The sequence below is a fragment of the Hirundo rustica genome, chromosome Z, assembly GCF_015227805.2.
Source record: "Hirundo rustica isolate bHirRus1 chromosome Z, bHirRus1.pri.v3, whole genome shotgun sequence".
Lineage (NCBI taxonomy): Eukaryota > Metazoa > Chordata > Aves > Passeriformes > Hirundinidae > Hirundo > Hirundo rustica.
This window is the reverse complement of record NC_053488.1, coordinates 85,802,391-85,812,637: the sequence shown is the minus strand read 5'-3', so window position 1 is coordinate 85,812,637 and position 10,247 is coordinate 85,802,391. Positions and strand designations below refer to the sequence as shown.

Genomic DNA, 10,247 nt, shown 5'->3' with positions numbered 1-10,247 from the left:
GTGAGCAAGAACTTCTTTCCAATGCACAGGCAGAGCACTGGGATGGGTGCTCAGGGAGCACCAGGAGCGGCTGAGGGAGCTGGGGAGGCTCAGTCTGGAGAAAAGGAGGCTCAGGGGGACCTTGTGGCTCTGCACAACTCCCTGACAGGAGGGGACAGCCAGGGGGTATCGGGCTCTGCTCCCAAGAAAACAGGGACAGGAGTACAGGGAACAGCCTCAAGCTGTGCCAGGATAGGTCCAGGCTGGACAGCAGCAGGAATTTCTCCACGGAAAGGGCGGTCAGGCCTCGGAAGGGGCTGCCCAGCAAGGTGGCGGACTCCCCACCCCGGGGATGTCCAAGGAAGGACGGGTGCTGGCACTCAGTGGCTGGTGACAAGGTGGGGACCGCTCACAGGCTGGCCTCGATGGTCTCGGAGGCTTTTTCCACCTCTCTAATCCCGTCGCTCCATGCCGGCACCCGCTCCCGGCGCCTGAGGGAGGCTGCGGGGAGATGGAGCCGAGTGAGGGCGCGGCCGCCAGGGGGCGCTCCCGTGAGCGCCGGGGGGCGGGGCTGTGGGCGTGGCCACCGCAGGCCCCGCCCCGCCCACCGCTCTGTCCCCGCTGCCGCTCCGGGACGCGGCAGCAGCGCCGGCGCCATGGTGAAGATCGCCTTCAACTCGCCCTTCGCCCTCAAGGATGAGCCCAAAAAGGAGGCTGCCGAGGCGCTGGTGGCCGACAAGGTGCGGGCGCAGGGGTGTCCCGGCCGGCGGCGGCGGAAGGAGCGGGGCGGTGTGAGGGGGGGGGCGCGAGGAGACGGAGCCGCCGCCATTTTCTGGCGGCCGGGGGAGGCGACGGCGGCGGCCGCGGGGCTCTCGCTCGTGTGGCGGCCGCCCCGCCGCTCCCTGCCCGCGGCTGAGGGAGCGACTTTCCTCAGCCGTGACGTGCCGCCGGGGCCTGGTGCCGCGGTGCTGTCCCCTCTCCGCAGCGCTGTCGCGGTGCGATGTCCCGTGACATCCCCGGGCCAGCGCCGGCACCGGGTGTTTATGTCGAGCTGGGCCTGTGCCAACGCCGCGTTTCCTGACGGCGCTTTAAAGCTCCCAGCGCGGCCCTGCGCCGGCCGGGGAAGCGCAGGGAGAGCCCCCCCGGCGCTGGCAGCGCTCGGCCGGCGCCTCCCAGGCAAACAAAGCGGGCTGAGGCTCGTCCTCCGCTCCCGGCGGCGCTCGGAGCCTCCCGGCAGCTGCGGTGAGGCGTCGGTGTTGCGCTTAAATTAAGAAACCTGCCATAAAGGGTTTTAAATAGAAACCCAGTCGAGCACCCTGTGGTTGGCTTTTCCTTCCCAGCGAGCTGCGCGTCGCTGGCTTGAGCGGAACTTTCCCAGTTTGTGGGAAATTTGTTTTGAAGGTGTCTTGCGTTTTAGGCAGATGGAGAAGCTCAGCCTGTAGGTAAATACATCAGTGGCTCTAGACGGGGAAGATGGCATGGGCTCAGTTTATTTGTAGTCGGAGACTAAGAAAATTTTAAAAACAACAAAGCTTGTGGAGTTGGACTCTATTTCTATTTTCTTTTTCTTTCCCTTTTTTTTTCTTCCCTTCTAAGCGTTAATCAGGAAAGCAGCTTCCCTGCCGGCCTGCACAGCCTCACCTGAAATAGCCTTCCCTTGGAATGAGAAGGGATGCACAGCGATTTTCTTGCTCAGTGCTCTCTTCTGAGCTGTCAGTTTGATGTGTGCACGTTTAATGCAATATCACTCAGTTACAGGATCAAAAGGAGAGAAAGTAGGAAAACAAAGAAGATAAAGGGTTTAAAATTTGAAGATGTCATTAGCCTGGCCAGTTTCTTGGAGGACAAACTCCTCAGCTATTCCTGAGGCAACTGATTATATGTATCTTTACTAGCCCTGTACTGTGAAAGCTCTGACCGGAATAGTTCTGATAAACACACCCCTTTTTCTGTTCTCATAGGAGCTGCTCCTCTCAGTTTGGAATATTCCGTGTGTTCGCACACATGTATGTGGGATTTTAACAACTCTTCACTCTGACTTCAGGGCTTGGAGTTGCGTGTAAACATCAAGTTCATAATTTTACTCCAAGACAAACTTGTTTGAGTGGTTGTTAATGTCTTCTTCAGCTGGAATATTTGTGCAGAGCAAACAAGCTTAAAGGTTAATGTTGGCTGAAACAGCACAATAAAAGTCCCCTGCAGTATCTGCACAAAACCCTTGAGCTTGCAGAATATTCTCCCTGAAGGTTCTTTGGGGCCGTCAGCAGTGTTAAAACAAGTGATTCTTCTTATTATTCTTGTCTCTCATCCCTCATTTGCTTTGCTTGTTACAGCTTAGAAGCTTATTTTCTTTGTAGGTTTTTGCCGACTTCGACCTGTTAGTTTTGTGCAGAGGTTTTGTAACCTCCTCGAGCCAAATCTTGCTATCGTGTTCTCTCCTAGCAGCTCTGTCAACTCTTCCCTCTCAGGTTCAGCTGCCCACATTGCTGCTTAGTACGCTCAAGTGCCTTTACTTTGTTTGAAATAGGTGTAGTGCAAGTGTAGCTAATTAGATGTCGACATCACCCCTGCACCGGGATGGCTGCGATGCCAGAACTGGTGCAGGCTGGTGTGTTCAAGTAGGGACAGGCTGGATGAGTAAGGTGCTCCGAGGTGGAGGTGAAGGTGGGAGAACGCGGAGAGAACAGAACTAATCTCCATCTCACAGCTGCCTAACCCTGAACGGTGATTTTTCACGCAGTAGAAGTGTGGCATCATTCTGACTTGAACACGGGGTTTGGCTTTGTTTTTGTAGTTTTGTTTCTTTTTTAACAAATGCTTCACATGCCAGTTGTAGCAGCTTGTGTGCTGCTGAACCAGCATTTTTGTGTTTGGAGGATGCGCGAGTGGAATGTGGGAGTATTGACTTTCACAAAACAGCTTGGGGTTTGTTTCAGCACTTGCATAACCAAGGGCTTTGACTTTTATGCTGCTGCATCTTGCTGAGCATGGAAATGTTGCAGCCCTGGTGATAATGCTGGTGCTTGTCGGGAGCACAGGTCACTAAATGTGTTGTGTTCTGCAGGACCCGAATAAAGAAAGGCCGTGGAAGCTGCTGTGCCCTGCCCAGCCACTGATTCTGGGAACACCTCAAAGGAAAAGATCTTTTACTGTGAAATCCAATTTTCTTCCTTCCTGACTGGGACAAAGAGCAGATCTTGAAAGCAAGCTATTAAATCCTGGAGTCAGGAATCATTAAAGGGACCTTCTTGACTAAATACAGGGGTTATCTAAACATTTTGTGTTTGGTGGTTGTTTTTGTGTTTTGTTTTTTCCTTTTAAAGACTCAAGCCCAGTGTGTGATTCCAGGAGGGAATGTCTCTTCTGATTGTTTGGTATTTGACAGCACTTTTGCTGTTCTCATCACTTGGCCTGCAGCTGGAAGTCTGGGAAGGTGCTGCAGGAACTCTGGAAGGTTAAGCTTTTCCTTTCAGACACCACCTTTGCAGTGAGGATTGCACAACTCATCACCGCCTGAGAGTAGTTTCCTTTGGGTGCAGTCATCCTTGTTGGAGAGAACATTGGGTGGGGGAAAACAAGCTGCTGAGCTAAAGAGAGAAGTTTCAGGCGGTTAGAAACAGAACTTCCTGGGATTTGGGTAGGAGAAAGGTTATTTTGAGGCTGCAGGGTAGGATGTGCCACAGGGACTTGTTTTTATTTGGCATAATTGGAAGCTGTGTTTAAGCTGACGAGTCATTTTCTTTCATAATGGACTTTGCTTGTGCATATTAAAAGTTCCAAAACCTGGTGACTCGTGTCAGTTCTCTGTTCCCCAGCCAAGAGACAGAGTTGCATCTTGGCTTCTGTTAATCCAGCTTTGGGAGGAGAATTGTTGTTAATGCTCATGATATCAGGAGGAGGAGGGGAAAAGGCTTTTGGGAACAGGCCTGAAGACACTTTGTACCGTTAATGACGTTGATCTACAAATCCAGCTTTTTGTACTACAGCATGGTTGCAGCACTAGATCTTTTGTGACAGTTATTTAAGTTTCGTACATCTCAAAGCGTTTCTGGACAAAGGCTTGTCTAGAGAACATCCTCTAACTCAGAAAATACTCTTGTGCTCTTTGAAAACTGATTGTAATCTGGTGCAGTGGATTGTCTCATGTGAGTGTTTTTATGATGCTGACTTGTAATTCCCACACCTAGAAGAAATAGGAGATGGCGGATCAAAGTGGAACAGTTGATAACAACTCACTTTAAATTCAGAGCAACTGCCCATTCTCAGTTCTCCCCTTCTTTATTTAAAGGATCCAGAAGTTGCCACACACAGGGGTGAAAACACATCTGGAAGATGTCTCTTGACTCTTCTGGGCCTGGCCTTCATCTTGGCAGGGGTTGTTGTGGGTGGAGCCTGCATCTACAAGTACTTCATGCCAAAGGTAATCTGAGAGTTCTTTTTTATTTAGACAGCATTGGTTAAAAAAATAAAATGGACTATCACTAGACTGGAAAGATGAAGGGGAAAGAAAGATGACGAGGACATGACAGCTGTGTGTCCTTTGGGCGTGACAGACCTGTGCAGTGTTAGAGCTGATTTGTGCATTACCTGCCCTTGCTCGTGTCCCAGCACAAGGTGTACCGCGGGGAGATGTGCTACTTTGAGAACGAGGGCCGGGAGCGCGCGGTGGAGCCCTACTTCCTGCCCATCGCCGAGGAGGCCGACATCCGCGAGGACGACAACATCGCCATCATCGACGTGCCCGTCCCCAAGTTCTCCGACAGCGACCCCGCCGCCATCGTGCACGACTTCGACAGGGTCAGTGTCGGGGGAGCCGCACGGCGCCGGGATTGGCTCCGGGGCTTTGCAGCTCGCTGCCAGCGCACGCTGCTCCTCGGGTTTAAGCGTGGCAGATCTGACCCTGTGCACTCAGTGGGATTAACTCTGCGCTGGTGGTACAGTCACTGTGGGTAGGAACTCTGAGTTGCTTCCCAGAAATATGCGTCTCAGTGCTGTGCAACTTTATTGTTGCCCTTGGGGTATCTGCAAGTGCTGCTTGCTGTTGGATCAAGAACCCAGTGTAAATGGAGAACATCATAAATGTGAGTTAAGGGAGGACACAGCAAAATGTAGACTTGCAAACAGGAGTGGGCCTTGAAAGGGGCATTGGAAAATCACTTCGGGTAGCTGAGACCTAGAACCTGACAGTGCTGTGGCAGTTGCATGGAGTTTCTGAAAGGTACAGAGAAGAGGGTGGCTTTCATTTGACGTTTTTATCAAAGTTGTGTTGATAGTGTTAACATTTATCCTCAGTCAGCTGTGAAAGCTCTCGGAGGTTGGTCGTAAATCCAGCCTTGGCAATGCAGATAGAATAAACAGATAATGCTAGTTGCTGCAGTTCTTGTGGTCAGTGGCAATGCCGATGGGATTTTTGGAGAGACTAACACTTTTCCTGAAGAACTATTGAAAGGGAATCATTGTTTATCAGCAGCTGGATACCTTTTGTTTGCACTGTGCTTAATTAGACCTTTTCAGTTATGAGATCATACTCCCAAATACTTCCTCTGTTTTAGAACAAACTGTACTTCTTTACAATTATGGCAGAAGCTGCTTTTATATTCAGCATTCTCTTATGTAGGAAAGGTTTTTAAACTATTGCTGTAACCACTTGGTTTGCCAAAGTGGTAACAGTTCAGTTCTTACACTGAGCAGTTCCTGAATGCATCACTTCTGTAGTAGCTGTGAGTGATCTCCAGCTTTTTTAGCTTGCCTTGCTCCTGGTGGAATTGTGTTGTCCCAATCAAAGGCCCCCTGACTAATTGAAAACTTGTTTTTAAAACAGCTTTTGACGGCGTATCTCGACCTGCAGCTGGGGAACTGCTACGTGATCCCGCTGAACACTTCCATAGTCATGCCTCCAAGGAATCTGATGGATCTCTTCGCCAAGCTGGCGGTAAGTGGGAGATGGGTTCTGCTGACAGACTGCCTTTTACGAAGAGTGCTGGGTGCTGCTCTTGAACTCCAGGCCCTTGCTAGAACAGTCCTCCCTCCATCAAAGTCCATAATCCCCTGGCTCAGTCACTGCACTGAAGTTAAGGCCAGCTGTCAGTGTATATTATGTTGAGTAGATTCATGCCTAATGCTCTTATTAATACCTGGCTTTATGAGAGCTGAAAGCAACCAGCAGATAAGGTTAAATTTAGCTGTTAGAAAGGAATTTGATAAAGCTCCAAATATTATTGAAAGCCTAAACCTGAGAGTTACTCCCAGCAAGCTCGCTCGCCCCGTGAGGGTTTTGCTGAAAAGAACAATGTGAACTTGTTCCCCAGTTATTGGCACTGCAGTTATGAGATCACCAGAAGCATTTTTCTCTCTTCAGTGCCTAAAACCGGTGTTTTTCCAAGATGATTTATGGGTCAAGTTGATAGAGCTTGCTGCTGCTTCCCAGTTAAATGCAATACTTGGCTACCATTTGTCAAATGGACTTGTTAAAAAAATTGTTGGCTCTCTTACACCTGTTTGTAGAGGCCACTAGTCTAGTTTAGCTTGTTGCGTTCTTTTTCTTGGCTGCATGAAGACAAGCTCTAAGTGTATGTCACTGCCCCTGGTTTTAGGAGTTGGGGGGTAGGAAGCTGTTTTGGTAGTGCTGGAAGCATCTGGTGACGCCTTTTGCAGTTTACCTTGCCCTTTTTATGTTAGAAATACATTGCCTCAAACCTCGAGTCTTTCACAATGTTTTGTTTCTCTTTTAGCTGCAGACTTTGTGTACAGATAAACCTGACCAGGTTCTCTTTACGTTTTCTTCATGTGAAGGCTTGCAGGGGTGAGGTTAACTGTGCTTTGTTTGGATGTAACTGCAGCTGTTTGAAGTGGCCTCTGTCAGTTTTTAACTTCCCTGGTATGTAACTGGTTGAGATCAGACTATCTTGATATTAAACTCAGGAGAGCTGAACCCTGCTGCTTGAATCCCTTCCAAAGCAAAGAGTGAAATGTAGCGGTTTGTCCCTTGTTAGCAGCAGTCTGTACCTTGAGGCTCTGTCTCTTCCAGACTGGCTCTTACCTGCCCCAGACGTACCTGGTGCGTGAGGAGATGGTGGTTACAGAGGAGATCGATAACGTGTCGGATCTGGGCATCTTCATCTACCAGCTCTGTGTGGGAAAAGAGACATTCAGGCTTCAGCGCAGAGACCAAACCATGGGTGAGTTTCCCCCAGGAAAAAGCAAATGTATTGTTTCACTAGGGAAGGGGTAAATGCTTAAAGCTGGGGAGTTTTTAATCTGGGGAATTGGAGTGTTCAGCAGAAGCTGAGGCTACTCCTGGCCCTGCTGGGTATTTCCCTTCCTTTCATGTCTGAATGTGAAGCGTCATTTCAGTATGCTGAGAAAGTTTCAGTTACACAATCACAGGTTATGTGCCCAAACCAAATTTAAGTCTGCTTCTGTTCCCATTTTTGGTAGAAGTTATAAGTTAGTTTGACCCCAGAATTCATCAGATAATGTAAGTCTCTGTAGGTGCAGTATTCTGTCCTTGTCCTATCTAAAACTGGGTTACAGGAGCACCAAATAAAAACATTTTCTTCTGCTTTACTTGTTCTGGAAAAAAAGTAATTGAACAGTGAGCTCTGGACATCCCATACTTCCTCTCTGAAAGAGGAAGGACACTTCAGGGGAACTGCTGAGCTCTGGTTCTTTATTGCCTGTGCACTCCTGCCACCCCCTGACAGGGACTAAGCTGAGGTGGGACAAGGCCTGGGGGGCAAAAATCTGATGTTGTGAATTTTGTTTTACTGTAGCTCAAAGCATTTCATATTTGCTGCTTGCACCAAACACAGACCCTTGCACAAACCAAACCATTTGTCAGTTAGAGCCTTTCAGAATGCAAATGTTTGGTTTGTCAGGACTCTGTGCTCTTGTTTGGCTGCCAAGCTCTTAGGCAAGAGTTTCCTCAGCCCAGTTGCAGCATCAGGAGCCGCATCTGCTGCTTGCTGCACGCAACATCCTGTTGTGGATGGAAGCAAGGCTCCCTCTGTGGGAGCAGCAGAGGGGTTCTGTGTAGGGCACATGAAGAAGCACTAAATGCTGCCCTCATGGGAGGCAGAGGCGTGTGACTGAGCTGTTGAGAGAATGATTTTGGGAACAAGGCTAAATTGACATCTGCTGTGTCTATAGACAGCCCTGTGCAGAGTGTTTATGATGTTCTCTGAAATCATCCTGCTGTAATGTTGTTGACATCTTTGCTGCAGAGAACTCGAACAAAAGGATTCTGTTAAATGGAAAGTCTTTCCTGGTACAGCTGCTGTGCTGTAACTCTCCTTGTTCACCTGTGGAGGGGGGAGGGTGGGAAAGTGATCAAACTGAGGAGAAAATTGTTCAGGGGCAGGTCTTGCCTTGCCTTCCCCATCTCATTTCTAGCAGGTCATGTCAGTGTACAGGTCATGTCACAGAAATGAGACTGCAATGGATAAACTCCTGGAGCTTCTCTGGAAAAGTGTTTTCATTTATTCTCGTTTAGCTAGTGCTGCCGGGGCTCTCAGCTTTTGTGGAGTTTGTGCGTTCATCTGTTAGGTCAAACTGACCTCAGGTGCTGTGTCAATCCCCCGGAGTTGTAACTTGGAGGCATGGGAGAAACTCGGGTCATGCTCCTAGGTGGGCTCTGGAAACTTCACCTCCATCCTGATGCCTTGGAATTGAAGGACAGCCTGGATTTTATGTATTTATAAACCAAAGCAGGGCCCTGCTGGGGTTGGGTTAAGAGCTGCTGCTTCTTGTGCTTGATCTGAACAATTCTCTGCTTATTAAACAACTAAATCCTTCTGAATTATTGCAAATGGAAGTAATTGAGGAGAGCAGCTCTTTGATGGTAGGGCTGCTGTGTTCCTGTCTCTTACTGAGCCACAGCCGATACAGGCAAACTGCCTGGGTCAGACCCAGTGCTGGCATGTCCCAAAATAGAGAAAATCACTTTAATACTGTTAGGAAGAACCAGAGTGAGGTAAATCCTCCCAAGGTGAAGTGCTCTGCAAAGCATGTGCCGTGCAAAGGCACACTGGGCGTGGGATTTGGGATGGAAGACATCCCCTTAGCAGGCTCTGGTGGCAATTCCTGTCTGGAGAAACAGTGCTCTGAACGATTGAGTCCTGTCATGACGGAAGGCTGGCAATGCTTGCTGTGGGCTGTGGATCCCTTCACTCAGCCTCTTGTCCTCTCTCGTCCCCAGGTGTGCAGAAACGGGCAGCGGAGAACTGTCACTCAATCAGACACTTTGAAAACTCTTTCGTGGTTGAGACAAAGATCTGTCAGCAGTGAAAGGTGACAGATGGGAGGTGACCAGGTCACACCTTCTTGGAGAAGTCAGCATTAGACATCGACTTCTGCGATTAAACCATGCAGTGATAATCAAAAGCCTTATGCATTTTCTGTGTATTGCTTGTGTTTCAGAAGACAAAGTCACCATTTCAGCTTTTGTTGATCCTTGGTATAACTTTTTAGTTGTCTCATGTAAAACTTAAATTTGGATAAGGTTTTTTTAGAAGGCTAATATCAGTTTATCTGTTGAATGTGTTTGATTTAGTGTAATATGGGAATGGCAGAAAAATATATATATAAAAATGTTAACCAGTTCCTTGGCCGGAACCAGTTATGTTCACCTTAACTTTCACAGAATGATTAATATTAATAATCTGTGGTTTGCACATCTTGTGTAGTTCTGTAGAATAGCTCTGCACTCCGTATCTTGGCTCAAAAACCTTCCTGATCTGGCTCATTAAAGGTTTATTTTAACGACCATGTGTGCAGCATGTAAAATCCAAGCTCAATGATCAGAAACCTTTAACACTACCCTGTTTTTGTGCAATTACTGTATTGAATTCGTATGTATATTTGGAACCTTCCCTGAGCTTATGTTGAGTTCTTCTCCCTTAGTTTGGTTTTGTGGCATTTAGTTGATAGATTCTGATAGAGTTACTCTTAAAGCTTGTCAGTATTTTTGGTTATGACTTGGTTTATCCTGTAACTTCCTATTTCCAGGATCCCTTCTGGTATAGCTCACTTGTGAACGTGACTGTAGTTGTAAACTTAAACTACTTGGGCTTATATAAAACTTTTTAGATCAACTTTTTATGAGCAAGTAGCATTACTGCTGCAGTCAGAGCATTGTTCCCTTTTTTTTGAAAGCTGCAGTCTACAGAGAATGAAGAGTTAGCATCCTGCAGTTGATAATGCGAGAGTTTTATTAAGGGACTTTATATTGGCATAAATTCTGCAACCCTATAATAAATGTTTCTCTAAAA

General features: G+C 47.9%; 1 protein-coding gene across 1 annotated transcript; it reads left to right on the top strand.

The window, feature by feature from the left end:
* The first annotated feature begins 568 nt into the window (after window positions 1-568).
* On the top strand, window positions 569-10,247 carry ITM2A (integral membrane protein 2A). The gene is made up of 6 exons (XM_040089559.2): window positions 569-719; window positions 4,268-4,399; window positions 4,588-4,776; window positions 5,801-5,911; window positions 7,007-7,157; window positions 9,176-10,247. The coding sequence occupies exons 1-6, from the start codon at window positions 636-638 to the stop codon at window positions 9,262-9,264; spliced, it is 756 nt and encodes a 251-aa protein (XP_039945493.1). The 5' UTR covers window positions 569-635; the 3' UTR covers window positions 9,265-10,247.